We start from the raw sequence: 19,339 nt of genomic DNA, 5'->3' as shown, positions 1-19,339 counted from the left end.
GGTTTTGCCGGGACTGTCCCGGTTTTTGGTGCTCTGTCCCCCTTTCTCATTATTATGTTTCCATTGGAAACTGCAGTCATCCTGGTTTTTGGTAGTCGGTCGTTATAGGTGACAGGCATGAATGCACAATCTGACACAGAAGAAATGCTGCATTTTCCAACTTAAGATCGTGTTAGTGTTTGATTAATTAGTTATGTGTTTTTTTGAACAGTAACACTTAAACCCCTTTCTCTTCCAAACGCTACAGAAGTGTTGTGGCTTGACAGCCACTTTCAAGAGTTAGTCCTACTTTTATGTTACGTGCCCTGTCCCGTTTTTTTACTTTCTAAATCTGGTAACCCTACTTTGGCCTAAATGAGGAGCCTGGCCTGAAGTGTCCCTAACAGGGACAATAAAAAAAAAATGGATTGTCTTTTTTTTATTTTTTATTGTCCAGTGCTGGGGATTCAAACCCAGGTCCTGTTTCAATGAATAGCCTGCTTGACACAGGCTTTATGTTATACCGAATGGGTGAGTCATCATCATTCAAAATAACTTTAATAAACCAAGAAAAAGGAACTTTGTTATTTTATTACAAAATAACAGAAAAGGGAAACACTAACTTTAAATCTGTTTCCCTTCTTCTTTTTCTTCTTTTTTCTATTTTTCTTTCCACAGACTAAATACCACTTACTTCTCTCCTGATGAACCATTGCAACTATCAATGGAGAAACACGTGTTGAGATTTTTGTAATTGAGAGAACAACATTTAATTCTTGACCTGTACCTGTGTGAAAGATACAATGAGAGATTTTTGTAATTGAGAGAACAACAACATGTAATTCTTGACCTGTACCGTGTGAAAGATACAATGAATTCAATTTATCTCTGAAAACAAGAGTTAAAACCACAAATGTACTATTGTGAAGACAACACTATGCCAATAAATTTGATTTGATTCACTGATTTCGACTCACTGCATAAGAAACCATTTATTTGATGATTTAAGGAGCTGGCGCATTTGAGTGACTTTTCTCATATACCAACCATTTAAGCATTTATGTGTCAATTGTCTATTGAATGAAAGAAAGTTAATCCAGCATCTCCCAAATACCACAGTGCGATGTGACACTGGCTTATCATTAGCAGGGTTGGGTTTGAATCCCCAGCACGTGACAATTAAAAAGAAAGGATTTCCTTGCCTTTTTATTGTCCAATGCTGGGGATTCAAACCGAGCCCTACTACTTAAGTACTTAATTTGTTTTGTTTCATTCAATAGACTGTTGGACACATGAAGCACGTTATGGGCTACATGTGTCAAGCAGTCTTAAATTAAATAAATCCAGCACTTACGAAATGGCACGTGCTATTTAGTAGGTGATGGAATTTTTTTTGTTTCATTCAATAGACTATTTGAACCATGAAGCCCCTCATATCAAGCAATCTATTGAATAAAACAAAAGAGAATCCAGCAACTCTGAAATAGCACAGTGGCTGCGGCACTGGCTTGATAGTGTCAGGGATTGGGTTCAAATCCCCAGGAAGCGATTTTTGCCTTTTTTTGCTGGTGGGTGTCACGTTGACAGACCAGTTACGGGGCATAGGGAAGTGGCAGGCCGGGAGAGAGACGATGTGGGTGGGCGGGACAAGGGCAGTACCAGTTGTATGATTAATAAAGGACGTGTTCGGAAACTCTCTGTGTTCTTGTCCTTCTCTTGCGCTACATGGCGTGCGCGCGAAATAACACAGGCCATCACATTTGCAACGAGAGGGTTTGCGCTGTCCGCGCATGGACCCACGGAGAGGAAGGTATAGGGGCTAGGAAACAACGGCCGTAACCACCATTCAAAAACAGGAACACGGAGACGTCCCAGCAGGGATGCGGACACAAACACAGGTTGCATGTGGTGAAAGTGCCTGCCTGCGTTCCTACACGCAGATTGAGCAGATGGAACACCCGGGCCACAGCAGCGATCACTACTGGAGCGGGTGAGTCAAAGAAAGAAAGATCAAGATGGTGTTCGTGCTATTATAGCGGCCATCGGAGCGGTGGCTCCTCCCTATAGTATCCCACGGGAGCACCAGCAACACAGGGCTCGTGCCTGGAGGCGGCTTTGTGAGGGGAAATCAGGCAGAAAGCCAGAAATAAGGAGAGCCACAATAACTAGGGACAATATTAGAGCAAGAGGATGAGCAGGATGCACAGGCGCCAGGGCCAGCAGCACAGCAGGAACAGACTCCATATAGACTGCCCGATGCTCTTTCAACACAGATGCTGGGTGTATTTGACGTTACTGACACAAGCAACATAGGACCAAGGTGTGCCTGATGGATAAGAGATTTTGAATTGTACATGGGAGCCACAGGGCCCATTGATGACGAGAGGCAAAAGTGTCTCCTTAAGCTGGCGGTTGGTCCAGCAACAAGGGACATCATAGATGAGATGCCTGTGACGTCAATTGACACCGCACAAAACCTGAAAGGGGCATTATCTTCGCAGGATGCAAATCTCAGACTTTCAGGCGGAAGTTACTGCAGAAAGCCTGCACGCACGATGGACGAAATACTAACGCTCGCCAGAGCAGATAGGGCTGTGGACTCCCAAGTAGAAAGCTTTAACACCCCAGCGTCAGCTGAGGTGCTACATCGACTACAACTGAACAGGAGACAGGAAGAGCCATTTTGCTTCAAATGTGTTTTTGAGTATCCGGTGATCGGTCAGCGGTGTGCCATGTGCGGGGAGGAAGGTCACTTCAAAACAGTGTTCCGTCTGTTGAGAGAGAAGGGAGAGACCGAGCACGAGAAGCATTCCACAGGTCCAGATCCAGACCTCCACCCTGGGAACCAGAGGCAGCGGGGCCTGCACTGAATGCCCTGATGAGACACAAGGACCCTGAATCAAAAGAACTGGACTCCGGAGAGGAAAGACAGAGGGGAGAAAGGAGGGACAAAAGACGGTATGTTACCCGAATGAGACCTGAGTGCCAGTCCAGACGCCACATGCGCTATCTGGTGGAACAATCCCCATCTGAATCAGAATTCAGTTCCTCAGGAAGCGAGCAATGGAAAAAGGCATAAGTATATGCCCTGGTCAACCAGGGGGCCACTGAACACAGCCCAACGCTGATCATGAAATTGAACGAAAGGCCCACCGAATTCCTCATAGACAGCGAATGTAGTCAGCGAGAGAGTCTTCAAGAAAATGCCGAGAAGCCAAATGTTACTCCCAGCCACTGTCGACATATATCCTTATGGAGCCACAACACCCCTTAAGTGCCTCTGACAATTTGAAGGTTTGTGCCGGTACAGGGGACAAGAGAAAAGAGTGCCGTTGCAGGTGTTGGTGACCGGGAGTGAGAGTGTCTGTGTACTCAGCTTTTAAAACTGCCATTGAGATGGGTCTAATACATGTACTCTACAAAATCATGGTGCATAAGTACATAGACCCAGTAATCATGATAAAAGACTTGTACCCAAACCTGTTCGGAGGCATAGGAAAGCTGCAGAATAGACTAGTGAAGCTACATGTTGATGAACAAGTGCGCCCGGTAGCCCAACATTACAGGGGCATACCGGTAAACATCCAGAAGAAAGTCGAGGATGAGCTACATAAGCTCATGGAACAAGACATCGTCGTGCCCGCCACAGGCCCCACCACCTCGGTCTCACCCATCGTCCCTGTGCCAAAGGAGGGCTCTGATGCCATAAGGCTGTGCGTGGACGTGAGGAGGCCTAACTAGGCCATCCTAAGGGAGAGGCACATGGCCCTGCAGATCATAGATATGATGTACCTATTGAACGGAGCCAAGGTTTTTTCAAAATTGGACTTGAAAAAGGGCTACCACCAGTTGGTACTAAGTCCCAAGAGCCGGAACATCATGAAATTCGTCACACATCTGGGACTATACAGGTATAAGAGATTGAGCTTTGGGGTCTCCTCGGCCGCAGAGATATTCCTGGCCGAAATCAATAATGTGATAAAACACATTCCGAACAGTAGAAACTATAGCGACGAAATCCTGGTGTTCGGAACAGATGTCAACAAACACGATGAAACCCTAGCCAGGGTATGCGTAGCTCTCGAAGCAGCCAACCTCACACTCAACCAGGAGAAGTGTGAAATTAGGAAAGGCACCCTAAAATACTTTGGCCACGTATTTTCCGAAAATGGCATGACGCCTGATCCCGAAAAAGTGGCAGCGCTCAACGCAACACCACCACCGGCCAATGTCTCAGAGCTCAGGTCCTTTTTAGGGCTCGCCAGTTACTGCACGAGGTACATAAAAGACTTTGCCACACCAACAGCTTTCCGTCGTGGAGGGAGGGCGGTCTACTTAGACGGGTGACTTTCGGGAGGAGGGTTCCCCCATTACATTCGAAAGATGCAAAGAGAAGTTCGGGGTAAATGAGAGTGAGAGATTTCGCTACATCCAAATACGGCACTGGCTGTCTCATAGGACGGTTCGGGAGAAATGCTCCAGAGAGCTGACAGCTCTAGAGATCTCCCTCACAACCCCAACAAAAAGATGTAGAATCTCGGCTCTGTACCGCCTCCTAGATAGGGTTGACACCACGGGAAAAGAAAGATACATGATTGAGTGGGAGAAGGACCTGGGCCGGGAGATAGAAAGCGAGGAATGGGCTAAAATCTGGACCAGATTGCACAAAAGCTTGCAATGTATTACTGTTACTCACCACTACGAAATGGGCCCAAGATGAGGATGAGTGACCTTGGAGATGATGGTTGTACAACAATCAATATTCAGCCTTCCATCCCGGCTCCCCTGAATACAAGACTCAGGCTTCCTCAAAGAGGAGCTCTTTTCTACAATGTACCTCTCTGCTGTTTCAGATGGGACAGACAGAGGTGTCAATTCAATAAAAGAGCGGGGAGAACACACACCGCCAATACCAATGCTGCAAAGGAATACAAAGATATTAGACAGTGTTGAAAATAAATGAAGTAATCAGAACAGCAGTATTTACAGGAATATACCTAGATAAGTATTGGAGTGGAGCTTCCCCGGGGTGAATCTACAAAAATATGAATAAGCACAATGAGTGGAAAATAATTCTAAAGAGACATCCTAAAGTATCGAACCAATAACAACTAACCTGAATATGGATATTTTGAGGATGGAAAGTAGTCCATACAAAATAGAAGACAACGAAACGAGAAAATAACAAACAGGAATGTTAGTATAGGGAAATAGCCCCAAACGGCATGAGGGTCGCACTAGTGCAGGGTTGGTGCAGTATCAGCAAAGCGTTTATATGCACTTGAAGATAAGTTCACAATATAGTCACTCAATGTCCCAGAATCCAACAAAAGGTGAAGATCCAAACAAAGTCGTGGAGAAAATAAACAGCAGGGATGGAATTGCCAATTATAAATATGTACCTGAGCACACACACATCCAGATAAGGCATAGAAAAGTTCAGGATGATTGAAAGCAAGTCATCTGCGAGGAAGGTACGGTGGTTCAATGGAGTACCGCAAGAGACAGCAGGAAGCAGGATAACGTTTGTGTGGCTAGTTACTTAACCAGTGTTTATTTGCAGTGGCCCAGGGGTTCCCAGAAATCCGTGGCTCCGGGAGATCATCCCCCACCTGTGGCCTCAAGGGCCTCAAGGGCTGTACAGAGAGTCACATTTGTAGTCTCTCTGTGCGGCACTTGTGGATGGAGTTATCCTCGTTCTACACGACAGTCAAGACACAACACTTAGCAGCAAAAATTGCCATGGCCCGGTTGTGGAAAAATGAAGAGGGTCCCTCAGTAGCATTATGGTGGGCCAAGTGTTGGGACATCGCGGTGGCAGAAAAGGTGACTGCAATCCAAACCAATACTTTCAATAAAACTAGGAACATTTGGGATCCCTTCATGGACTATGCAACTAGATTCCCGGCGCTGTCTAGAAGGCCACCAATAACCAGATAGCTGCAAAGTAGCCCCCTCTACTGACCAACACATAGACCTCATGCAGATACCACTCAGATAACATAATTAAATGTTGCTGTATTGTCATTGATGTCATGTTGATTTATATACATTAATAAAATGTTGTCATAAAAAAAAGACTTTGCCACAGTCAGCGAGCCACTTAGAGCACTGACTAAGCAAAATGCAATATTCCACTGGACAAATGACTGCCAACGTGCTTTCAAAATCATACGCGAAAGAGTGGCACGGGCCGAAAACATGTCATACTACGACTTGGCGAGGAGAACCAAACTGATAGTTGGTGCAAGTCCGGTGGGACTTGGCGCCACCCTGGCTCAGATTGATTCGAAGGACCCAACACAGACGCACATCATCGCATATGCGAGCAGATGTCTACCCGCCACCGAGCAGGCCTATTTGCAGGCTGAGAAGGAAAGTCTTGCTGTAGTGTGGGCCAGCAAACACTTTCATTTATTTATGTACGGAAAGCCATTTCGAGTAGTGACCGACCATCAAGCACTCCTATTTCTCTATGGCAACCCGCAGGCCAAGATGCCACGCCGCATCGCAAGCTGGGGGCTCCGGCTGTAGGACTATGTGTTCTAAATCGTGCATAGGCGGGGAAGGATGAAAACCCGCCGGCTTTCTATCAAGACATCCCAGGAGTGATTGTAGCCCCGAGCCTTCGGTAGCCGACAGATATCTCTGATACCTGATCCAGCAGGCGATAATGGAAGGCATAGGGTCGACAGAGCTGGCCCAAGAAGTAGAGTCAGACCAGGCCTGCCAAATCATATGTGAAGGGCTCTGATCTGGTCAGTGGCGGAGGGCCAAGGAAAGAGGTCGGCTGGCGTCAGAAGAGGTCAGGTGAGAAGTGGACAGATTAATCCAATTGAAGGAGGAGCTAGCTCTTTCTGAAGACAATCTTCTACTCAAAGGCCACAAGGTGGTGATCCCTGTGTCTCTGAAAAGGAGGGTGATAGAACTGGCTCACGAGGGACATAGAGGTCTAGTCTCCACCAAGCGCATTTTGTGCCAAAAAGTGTGGTTCCCGCTACTGGACACTATGGTGGAGGACATACTGAAACAATATCCCACTGTGGGATGTATCAACCCACTCATCCAAGCCCTGCAACATCACTGTGCATTGCTGTCAGCAGAAACATCATAATGGCCGCCGGAAAGCATGCTTCTTGCTAGAAATCACCAGAAATTGCGCAGTGAAAACCTGCAAAATTGGCCACCATCTACTTTTGCCTATGTCAGTGGTAACACAGGAGACCACTGCCAAAAACCACCATTGGGCTACCCACAAAATAGCCTGAAACCACTTGGAAATAGCAATCCTGATTGAAAAAGAAACACAGAGCTGTTTGAAAATCTGTTTTCTTGATTGTCAAAAATTGCTAAAATCATGGCTCACAAAGCACCTAAAAGATCCAACCTCTTTGTTGGGTGTTCCACATCATTACTGCAAGAATCCATATCAATATAATGTCAGCAAAAATCATCTGTACTCAGAACAAAATCCTCTTTTTAAGATCCTTGATGGAAAGACGACTGTCAAAAATGGGTGTAATACTGTTGCTCACCTCTACCAGAAAGCCAGTGTTTTAAAACCATTTGTGTAAAAATGAACAATCGAACCCAAACTATGCCAAAAGAAGATAATTCCATCAAAATGCCATATAGAGTGCCACACGGTGATCTCATGTTGAAAAAAGACTTGATTTAAAGATATGTTGCTTATTTTAATGAAAAATTCACTCACGAGTTAAGACTAAGCTGGAATCCGTGCGATGTTCAAAGACTAAACCCCAGAATGTATTCATCTTGTAGCTGCTATGTTTATGCTAGGGACAAGAAAAATTAGAGAGATGTGCTCAGATGGATGGTGTATGCCTGTGTAAAATTTGGTGCAGAACCAATATTGGGAAACACACCATGAGCGTGAATAAGTGGTCATTTCTGAACCCAAGCTAGTAGGAACATGGGACTTGAACAGAGACATGCCTTAATTAATCTGTGATGTGTATATGTATTATGAACAACTTGTATATCTGGGTAATATGTTTTTTGGGAAAAATAGATTTCTATGTAAAAGCAAAGGGGAGGGATTTCAGTTAAGCCATAAAACACAGCATCACTCTGACACATAGGACACACTGCTCCTGTCTCAAATCAGGGGACAGGAAATTCTCTGACCTATCAGGATCCTTAGAGGGTTGGGCATAGAGAGTCAGCCTCCCCACCCACTTTGGAAATACATAAATAAGGACTGCTAGGACAGATAAAAAACACACTCTTTTCCACTACTCAACTGATTTCTTGGCGTAGCACCCTGCAGGAAAGCTCCAGACTCCAGATCTAGACAGAAACTCTAGAACCATACCCTGAAGCAGAGGCCTAACCCATAACTGAACTCTTTGCAGCAGGCTTTCAGAACCTAGCAACCTGATTCTAACCCCTAAACTTCCACAGGGCATAACTAAACCATTCAACGGCCTGGCTGAGCTGTTTTGCTTCTGGCTAGAGCCCTGTGCTAGAACCAAGGTCCAGACCCAGAAAGCAGAGCTGTCTCCAGAACCCGTCAGATCCAGTACAAGAGGCCGTGCAAACCGCCGTGCAGTGCTGAGCGTAGACCAGAGTGCCTGATCCTGTCCGGTGGCGAGGGAAGCCAAACCCTTGACCAGATCCTGATGGGGCCCCTTCCATTCCCAAGCCTAGGAGTGAGTATCTAGTCTAGAACTGTGCATAGTCATCTCTTAGTCTAAAGTAATCTTATTCCAACCATCTTAACCTGTCCAGAACTGCATTACAGAACCTCTTTTGTCTATATTAAACTCTTCTCTCCTCCACCTAAGTCTGTGATAATTGTAGCAATAATCATCTTTGCGCTGATATTTCTGAAGAGGGATAAGTGTTTTGACGGACAGAGATCAGAGCGGTGGCGCTGCTGTTCTGGTGGCTGCCCGTTGAGTGGCTTGCTTCTTCATAGCTCCTTAGTATAAGTCCATATTGATTCCTACTCTGTAAAGCGCAATCTGTCATTTTGAAATCTTGACTTTATTTCTGAAAATGTACCTTCACAAAAATCTCCATAACTTTTGAACTGCACGTCCTAGAACCTTATAGTTTTTCTGTAATCGCGTTTCACGCACGCGGAAGAATTTCTGCGAATTGCGATTTAGCTCCATTTCACCACATGTCAGAATAGCTGTTTCTTGTTTGCAACTGCTGAATTTTGTTTTCAATCTGATAATCATTCATGAATCATTGCTAGTGTTGACCTGTACCAATCCAAAGTAATTCTCACTAGTGCTGTATCTCCTTTAGTGAATTAAAATCATTTTAGCATATTTTCCAACTTCATTGCAATCACATTCAAAAGTATTTTGCCTGTTCAAAATCATACCTGTTTTCTCTAAGCTTGCTGGGGAACTGGGATTGAACTGCATTATTGATTGTATTCTTGAAACCTGTGTGCCTTCATTTCTATCTCTTCATATTGCATGGGGGGGAGTGAGTAATAACAGAGGAAAGAGTGATCATATTGTCTTTTGATTGAACCCATATCGAGTTTTATTTCTGTGTTGCATTTTCCCATCATTGCACTTCCTTGAATCGTATAAAGTATTCTCTGCTACCTTATCCTTCCTATTCCTAACTGATTAAAGAGATTATTGATCTTGTGATATTACCCATTGCTGCTCACTGTTCATATTCATAAGTGTGCTATTCAGATATTGTTTCTATTCATAAAAGTGTGATATAAATATATACTGTTCAATTCTCCAAATAAACCTTTTAATTTGCAAAACAAACCTACTTTTTGGCTCAGTGAGGTCGGGGAGATCCAAAGAGAGGGGTGTTATATAAGGGTTTATCATCCAGATTTAAAGAACTTTGACATAAAAATATATAAATAAGGGCTTCCATTGGGCATCCCAGACTAGGCATTGACTTAGTTGGAGTGCTGGATTGAAGTCACTTACACCACGTGCTGCCTCATCATGCCAAATCAGCACCCAGAACCGCTGAGAATGTCCGACTTGCCGAAGGGCATATGGGAGGCGGTGGCAGCTGTTTACTTTGGTCCTATAGAAGGGGGAAAATCCGTGCTGTCTGTCATGGACGAATACTCCAGATATCTGGAGGCACAGAACATAACATCCACCTCAGCCTACCACGTCATCCCGGTGCTAGATCACATCTTCACAACATATGGTGGTCCCTGCAAGGTGAAGACAGACAATGGGCCCCCATTCACCTGATAGATTTTTACAAAATTTGGCGAATACATGTGATCATAGCTCTCAAGTCACACGCTTTTGGCGGGTGTCACCCGCCTTGTAAACAGCTGACTCACCCGCCAAGCCTCCTGCTCGCCCGTTCGTTTCAATGGGCCTCTCACCTGCCAAAAATAAAATCGGGTGTGTTCACCCGTCTTTGCGACATAAATGGTTGAGAGCTATGTGTGATTTATCATCATAAGGTCACGCCCCTCTGGCCCCAGGCTAATGGCATGATTGAACGCTTCATGGTAAACTTGAAGAGAGCGTTACAGGTGGCCCGGCTCACGGGGCAACCCTATGAACAAGTACTTCACCAACTACTGAGGGACTATCGAAGCACCCCACATAGCTCCACAGGGAAAACCCCAGGAGAGATAATGTTCGGAAGAGACATCAGGACACGATAGCCACAAGCCGGTTGACTGGAGGACAGTTCAAGAGTGGACACTGAGATAAGAGAGAGGGATCAGGAGGCCAAGGATCGCATGAAAACATACACAGACGGTCGAAGGCAGGCCAGATATTACCCATTGGCTGTAGGGGGACATAGTGGCGGTGAAGCAGCCGCAGACTCATAAACATACTGCTGTGTTTCACAAGGAGCCCCTAATCATCGTGGAAAAGAAGATCTCTATGGTCACTACCCAAGAAGATCAAGGGTCGATCACGCGGAACTCTTCGCACTTCAAGAAGTTTCCCCTCTTAGGCCTAGCCGATTGAGTGGGCGAGTAGAGATACCCCTGGACTACCTGTCTGATGACCCTTACCAAGGGGATCAAGAGAACTCAGACGCATCTGGCTGGGAAGACCCTGGCGAGGGACCTGGGGCTATCAGCTCGGCGGAATATCTGAACTGCAGACCTCAGAGAGCGAGAAACAAGCCTTGCCGCCTTATGGAAGAAATGGGCTAGCACACTGTGTTCTTGTCTGCACACCTGTTACCTGTTGGGTAACGGTTTAAATTGGGGGGAGATGTCACGTTCACAGACCAGTTCCGGGACATAGAGAGGGCGGGAGGGAGATGACGTGGGTGGGTGGGCGACACAAGGGCAGTACCAGTTGTATGTTGGTTTGTTTATTGATTTGTTATTGATATGATATTTATGTATGTTTAATAAAGGACGTGTTCGGAAACTCTCTGTGTTCTTGTCCTTGTGTTGTGCTGCAAGGCGTGCATGCCAACTAACACAGGCCATCACAGTGGGGAGGGAGCCCGGCTTGACCAGAGCTTTGAGGGACTGCTAGGGCTCGACCTTAGCTAGCCCCGGCCCACTTAAAGCCCTGGTGACGGACCTGCCTGTACATCTATGGCTTTTTTCCCATTCAGCCTGGGAATGGGTGTGGGAATTGCTGTCCCGAAGGGGAAACCGAAGGCGTGCACCCACGCCAATAGCCGTTTTGCATACTTCCAGCCCCGCCAGACTCGCCCTGTTTAGTTTCTCCAATCACAGCGCAAAAGCTCGCTGGCCGCTCTGTGATTGGCCATTAGTCGCACGCGCACTTCACTGTGTACCATCGCACGCCACTTTGATTGGCGATTCTCCCTCTGCTCCACTGTCAATGAACGTCACCCGCGCCAATCAGGACACAGTTGGTGGGCGGATTAGAGAGAGCTTTGTCGCTACTGGGCGGATTGCTTCCGCTGGGCGGGACTTCCTGCTGGTTGTTGTGGGGACGTGGTACTAGAATGGCTGCACGCAGCATGCGAAGGCCCCTGAGCCCGGTCGGGCTGGTCATGCTGTTGCTACTCGGGAGCTGTGCGGGGCGGATCCACCAGCTTCAGCTCACGGTGAGTCCCCACACACCGCCGCTGACATCATTTCCGGCTGGCTCCGTGCGACGTAGCCTTGCTTGCACGCTCACTTCCGGGTATCTGTTTACGTTTTGTTATTAGGAGGGGCTTCACTTCCGGCAGGGCTACTAATCACGTGATCCATTTCACCCACTGGCCGAGCACCTATAACTGAACTGTGATCATGCCTGGCTATGCGTCTTGAGGTTCTGACGTCATCGCCACCGGGACAGTGACGTCACGCTCCCCCTCACTCCCGTGTACGTCACTTGTTTCCTCATGCTGAGCCTTCACTTGCCCGAGGCTCGCCTCAGCCTCTTTCTTTCCTGCATGCTGTCAGTACAGAGCTCTGAAGTTTCCCTTGTCTATGGGTGAGCCACCCAGGCCTGTTTCTTTCCCTCTGGATTCTGCAACTTTTTGTTTTTTTCTTTCTCGTTTGAAATGTAGAAAAACTACAAGTTCCAGAATTCCAAGCAAAACCTGGATGGCTGGCCTTCTCACCCATGGCCACATGAGACTTGAGAGCTCTGTAGGTAATGCCTAGTTGAAGGCTGGCATCCATTCTGCCATGGCAAGATTAATTTGTGTTCATCTCCTACTCAGTTGTTGTGTCCCCCTGTACCTTTCACCTCACCCCAATTCTAATGTTTGTACACAAACCGGGACCTGGAGGCTGTGATGCCCGTGCGGACTGGGGGGGGCTAGGCCTCACTGCGTGGCGCGTGCTGCGCGGACAAATGGACGCTGACCCTGTTGGCAGTGGTGTCATAGCGGGAACTGCCTTTCGGCGGGCTCGTGGCCATCACATCCCTCACCAACTTTTAAATTACTGTTTAAACATGAAAGAAAAGAGCATTTGCTTTGACATTGTCACAAACACATTGACGGGTCCTCACTGGCCTCTTCACTGTTCGCCACCTCTTGCGTGTGGGAGGAGGGTCACTGGCCTCTTTGTATGCTCGGAACCCTTGACTCTGCTTTTCTCCTCCTGTGTTGTTAGTCTCTAGTCCCTCACCCAGGTCGAACGTATACGCCGTTGAGGACGTAGACTTTTAGCTTCGTTGACAGTACTGGGTGCCTGCGGAGTGCATACCGCTCACTCCTTTCTCATTGATGGGTGTGAGGAGTGCCCTGACTTCTCTCTTTTCCTGCCGGAGAGGGTGGAGACTCTGGGCTCTGTTCTTCTCTCTGACTTTCTTGAGGTTTATCTGTTTGTGTGGGTTGGTCTCTTCCGGGGTTGTTCCTTCCTTGTCCTTCTTCCCACAGCATCGGCGGGACTTTCTGGAGATGCGAGGCGTTCCTCGAGACTGACTCATGCCCCCGCGTGGCTGATACTAGGCCATGCTCTCGCCGGGACACTGTCCACGGTTCTGATTCGTAGGGCATTGACATCTTTCCTTTCCGGTTCCGGGTCCTCACCAGTACTGTGTCACCGACTTGAATGTCACTGGCCACTGTTCCCCTGGACAGGTCCTCTCTGGCAATGTGTAGCCAAAGTTTTGTCTCTGTTTTCCCAGTCAGCCGGGGTCGGCTTCCAGGAGTGGTGCATGGGCAAACCCCCTTGAATGGGGACCTGGAACATCAGGTCTGCTGGGCTGATGTGTGGCGTGAGCCTATATGTGCGTTAACCTGTATGTGCGAATCCCAAACAGCGCGTGTAACAGCTCTTGGGCTGACTGTGTTCTCCCGGAGACAGTCGACAGAAAGGTTTTCCATTCTCCTGTCAGGATGGCCGTCTTTGCAAGTTGTAGGCATGTGTCGCTCTCTGTCTCCAACTGGATTTCCTCCAGCGTCATTGTCCTCGGTCTGGCAAACTCGACGATGTGGCAAACATGTTCTTCTGCGATCTTTGCCGCCTCTCGCTCCGACGCCGTGGGTGGTGTGACAAGTAGTCTGCAGGGTTGTCGGCTCCTGCACGATACTGCACATCTAGGTTGAACTGTTGTACTTGCAGTAGCCATCTTTCAATCCTTGTGGGTGGGTGTGGTGCTGAGCCACTAAAAATGGGGATGAGGGGTTTGTGGTCTGTGAGTACTTTTATTTGGTGTCCAAGAATATACACATGAAAGTGCCTACACCCCCAGACGATGGCCAATGCTTCCCTCTCGATGTGAGCATAATTTCTCTCAGCTGATGTGAGCGATGCAATAGTGTACACTGTTCCATTTTTGTCTTTCTTTGTCAGCACCGCTCCTAGCCCCACAGGGCTGGCGTCCACGAGCAGTTCCATGGAGCGGTTAATGTCAAGAAATGCCATGGTGGCATCACTGTAAAGTGAGTCTTTAATCTTCTGGAATGCCTGGTCCTCCCGGATGCCCCACTGCTACGTGGCCTTGGCTTTCGTGAGCTCCCGCAGTGGAGCGGCAGTCGTGGCGAGATCGAGGATGAAACGGCCACAGTAGGTCACCATGCCTAAGAAGCTTCTCACGTCAGAGGCGGTTGTGGGGGCATTAGCATTTTTGACGTCACTAACTTTACCGGGGTCTGGGGAGACGCCTGGTTCATTAAACACATAGCCGAAAAAACTAATCGACTTGTTGGCAAATTCGCATTTTTCCTCATGGAGTGTAAGTACTGATTCTTCCAGCCGTTGCAGTGTCGCCGCCAGCTGGGCCAGGTGTTCTTCCTCTGTTCTTCCATACATCAGGATGTTGTCGCTGATGTTTGTGACCCCTGGCAGGTCTTGGAGCACTCGGCGGATTTCATTTTGGAAAACTTCTGCTGCTGAGGATATTCCAAAGTTGAGGCGACGGTACCTCCGGAGCCCCAGGTGGGATGAGAATGTGGTAATGTAGCGGAATTCCTTGGCTAGGCGGATCTGGTGGTAACCAGACCGGAGGTCAAGCTTGCTAAACACCGTTGCACCAGTGAGGTCTACAATCAGCTCATCAATCATCGGTGTGATCTGCCTCTCCCGCCCAATGGCTGCATTGGGAAGACGCATATCAATGCAAATGCGTAAGGCATTGGGCTGTTTGGGCTTTGCTGTGACCACCATGGGGGAGACCCACAGGGTGGCTCCTGACGTCTTTTCGATGATCTTCAGGTCCTCTAGTTTCTTGTGTTCTGCCTCCACAGCTGCCCTCATGTGAAAGGGAACCCTCCTGTGTCTCACTGCTCTGGGTTCAACAGTTGGGTCGATGTGGAGCTTCACCGACCGGCCTTTGAGGCATCCAATGCCAGTGAAGATTTTCTTATGCTTTCTGAGGAGCCGCTCGATGTTCCCCGGCTGGACTGCCAGGTTGAAGTGTATGTCCTCGAGGTGATCAGCCGTAGTGCAGCTGAGCAGAGTTTCGATGCCGGCATCCACAATGTAGATCCGGGTCTTGCAGCTGATGCCACGATGTGAGAGTGTTGTTTTGAAGTATCCCACCACCGGGAGGGGCTTCTTGCACCCGTAAGCGTAGAGCAGGACTGAACGCCGCCGAAGTGTCGGCCGGGGCTCGAATTTGTTGAACCTGGTCACTGGCATGACGTTCACGGTGGCCCCGGTGTCTATCATCATGGTGACCGGGACGTCTCCAACGAGTACTGTGCATCGGTGAGACTTGGCTTTGTTGCGTTTGTTGTTGCCCCCTGGCTTCACAGCTGAGATCATGTGCACCTTTTCTCTTGTCCGGTGAAGGTACTGTTTGGTTTAGTTTGGAGACATTTCTCTGCTGGACTGACTCTCTTCGCTGCTGCTCGCGCTGTCTGTTTCCTCGCCACCAATGGCCCGGGCGCGCCCGCTCCTGCTGTATCGGGCCCTCTCTTTTGGTCTTCTTTGGTGGTGCTGTTGTCTCTCCGGGTGCGACCCACAGAACATAATGATAAGAGCGCAGACACGGCTCCTTTCCGTGACAATAGGAATGGGACGTTACACCACCATGCGGATTCCCTTCTCCCGACTTCTTCCCTCTTTCCTAACTTCCCGGAATCCCTGCGTCGCTTCCGCTTGCCCCCCTACTCCTTCTTGAAATATCCCTGAGTTTCCCGTGATCCTGGACATCGAAGCTGAACGTAATCTGGAAGCCGAGGACGGCCGAGCGGGCTTATTTAAGTCCCGAACCATACGAAAGAAGACTCCACCTAAAGAGGACATCAGGCAACATAGACAGGTGAGAAGGGGGGGAAACCTGTGACACACGCTGAACTCACCGGCCTTTGCAGCATCTTCACATTTCACCGCATCCTCCTGCATGTTACCGCTGCACCCCGGCACCTAAGGAGAAGACAAGAACAGCAAGGTGAGCCAAGGGAATACACAGAGGAATACCCCCCATAGACTTACCTGATTTTACCACCGGGGGTACTATTCTTCTTCACGGGTTGGCGCAGCTTCCACTGCATCCTTGCCGAACCCCGGCCCCTAAGGGGAAACAAAAGGACAGCAAGGTGAAACAAGGGATTTACAAGGGGAAACCTCCTCACCATAAAAGACTTACCTGATTTTACCGCCGGAGGCATTATTCCCCGAGACTTCATACTTTCTCTCAGCGCCTGAATAAGGGAGAAAGCAACAGGTTACATATGGACATTATTTTATCGAACTGTGTTGGATAATACAAATCCTTACCAGAACATTACCGGTTGCCACGAGGAACTCTTCAGTAGGGTCAAGCTGCAACCTGCAAGGAATCGGACAAGAGTGAAAGTCAGGCATTTGAACTCTTACGAACTACTTACTTACGGCGTCTTGCCGGGAATATCGGAGTCAATAGTGTCCTGGAACTCACCAATTCCTTCGAGCCAGTGAAGCAAATGGTTCTATACGCGCCCCTGCGCTCAATGCAGAATGGAGAGCTCATCTTTTCAAATAATCAGGTGAGACTATAAGAGGGAACATCCAAGGTGATCAATGGGGAGAACAGCGGGGTGGGGGGGATTTACGCTCAACTCCATGGGTGGTTAATTCCCTTTCTCCACTTGCAGAAGAATATTCCTACGGGCCAAGCGAAGGAAGCTAGGTGGGCAAGTCCGTCATCTCGGCCCTATGCGTCACATTGGTGGAGACCGCAGCAGTCCAGTCCAGATCGCCTCTGTGGGAGCCAGGTGGGCGTAACATAGCCATCCTGACCTGCAAACAAGACAGAATGACCCAGGAGAGGGTCAGAGGCAAGAGTGCCCTCTATTGATTAAGAAAACCAAAGTTCAGCGAGGGGGAGCTGGTGGTGCTTTTTCTGATGAGGTGGTTGCACAGCATGATGAATTGTATGGCCCCAGGCAACGCAAAACACCAGCCCAGCGCAGGACAGCCATCTGGCATTCCATCAGCCAGAAGGTCACAGCTGTGCCCAGTGTTTTCCGTGACTGGGAGGACTGCCGTAAGTGCTGGAGTGACCTTAGGGTCAGGGTTGGCGGACTGCTGTCCCAACACCGGCAGGCAGGAGAGCATGGCTACCAGAGGCGGAACTGTGAAGCCACTGGTCCTTGCCTCCATGGGATGAGAGGTGCAGCACTGTGCTGGACACAGAGGGCATCGAGGGAGGCGGGTGTCATGAATCGTCCCCACTGGAAGCTATGGGAGCAATGGTGGAAGGGATGAGCCATCTCCGCTTTCAGTGAAGCTAGTGCAGCATGCTAGTGTTCTGTTCTTGTTTTGATGACAAGTTTAAATACGCGTTGGAAGCTTCACTCGGCGCGTTGCAACCCTGCGCTTCCTTTCGGGTTTACACGCTGCTCGAGTGTCCCATATTCTGCACGCTATCATTCATTCCTCCGTTTTAACTCTGTCCTTCCCTCTTTGTCTTCCTCCTTTTTGTTCTGCTCCTGAGTCGCCTCTTCCGCGTTATTCTTTAACGCTTCCGCGGGCTCAGTAGTGGTTACGGTTACCATTGTTCGGTGCCGCCTACTTTATTTCGATACTTATTTCCTCATTCTAGCCCTCCACTTACCTTCTGGATTCCCTTCCTGTTGGTTAGGGCGACTCGGTTCCTCTCAGTTGAATCCACGTTCCTTGTCAGCCACGCTACCAGTTCCAGTGCATCTTGGGAATTGTAGTCTCTACGCTCGGAAAAGTAACCAACATAGAGAGAAGATCTTTACCTGGGATTCAAGATACCATCAATAGAAGGTCTACATCATGGTTTTTCAGCAAGGCTTTTCCCTGAAGTGGGGTGGACTCATGGAGGCCCCTACTGCCGGCTTATTGCTTTTAGGCAGTGTGGCTTCCAGAAGAGCTTATCCTAAAACCTGCAAAGAAAAGTCTAACAACTCCTGGCGATAAAGAAGAGACATATCTTCCGAGAGCTCATCCGACGAAGCATCCACAGGTGAGGAGGCGGAGGAGGTGGGAGACTTCAAGGGTGAATCTCTAACTGCTGCCAAGTCTGAGAGTTTGCAACGCCAAAAGATGGCTAGCCTGGAGCAATATCAGGAGTTAGTTAACGCTATACAAGGGATCAATGTATAAGTACAGAACTTGAAAACCGACAATGCTGCACTCAGGGCAGAAAATACCGCCATGAGACAACAGTTACTGCAGAGAGAGGAGGTCAGAGGAGACCATCCCTTGTTAACATTATCGAGTTTTTGGATGCATGTTTAATATATTTCACATTCCGTCCTAAAGCATATGAGCTTGATAGAGCTAAGGTCGGTTTTCTTATATCCAACTTATTCAGCCTGGGCTACTCCATTGGTGACAAGCTCAGATCCTGTACTGAATGATTATGGACAGTTTACACAGAAGTTTCGAACTCGGTTCGAAAGACCAGAAGTACAATATTCCTCTTATGAAAACTTATTGGACACAAGACAAGGTACCTCGGATGTACAAACATACGTGTCTACCTTTCAAAGATTGGCACAAGAAACCGGATGGCCGGATTCTGCTAAACAAATATTATTCAGGAGAGGATTGCAAGATGAAATCAAAGATGAATTGGCAAGAATTGCCAGACCCTCCACATTTCAGGACTTGGTTACACTGGGCCTGCAGATTGAGTACCGTCTTTCTGAAAGGCGAGCAGAGAAAAGGAGACCTAAGTCTTACCCTCCGTTGCCTCCTAATCTTCCGATCTCTTCAGAAAAGGTTCCTTTTAACATCCGGGCCTGAAGAACCTATGATCGGATAAACTAGAGGACCTTTGAAAGCGGCTGAGAGAAAGCGAAGAAAGGATCTAAGCCTTTGTTTGTATTGTGGTTCAGAGAAACACCTGCTCCGTGACTGTCCTGAAGTTCCTCCCCGGAAAGCGGGAAACGAAAGACCCCGACCCTGAGCAGGGACAAGGAAGGGGTTCAAACTACTAATCCCTGTCTACCTACCCCCTCGGTCACCTTGGACATCTCCCATCATCTGATGGTGTTTAAAGTAGTTCTCAAATGGGTTAACCACCCCGGAGTGGAATGT

The 19,339-nt window shown here is 48.2% G+C and overlaps 1 protein-coding gene across 1 annotated transcript in view; it reads left to right on the top strand.

The window, feature by feature from the left end:
- Positions 1–11,870: 11,870 nt before the first annotated feature.
- LOC138447901 (protein GPR108-like) overlaps positions 11,871–19,339 on the top strand; it is an 851,977-nt gene continuing 844,508 nt past the window's right edge. Inside the window, exon 1 of the mRNA XM_069604412.1 lies at positions 11,871–12,006. Within this exon, the coding sequence (XP_069460513.1) occupies positions 11,905–12,006 (102 nt within the window). The 5' untranslated portion in view covers positions 11,871–11,904. The remainder of the gene's footprint in view (positions 12,007–19,339) is intronic.

Source organism: Ambystoma mexicanum, chromosome 3q, assembly GCF_040938575.1.
Source record: "Ambystoma mexicanum isolate Mex_15411 chromosome 3q, UKY_AmexF1_1, whole genome shotgun sequence".
Taxonomy (NCBI): Eukaryota; Metazoa; Chordata; class Amphibia; order Caudata; family Ambystomatidae; genus Ambystoma; species Ambystoma mexicanum.
Note: the sequence above shows the minus strand (reverse complement) of the source record. Positions and strands in the feature narration are given on the sequence as shown.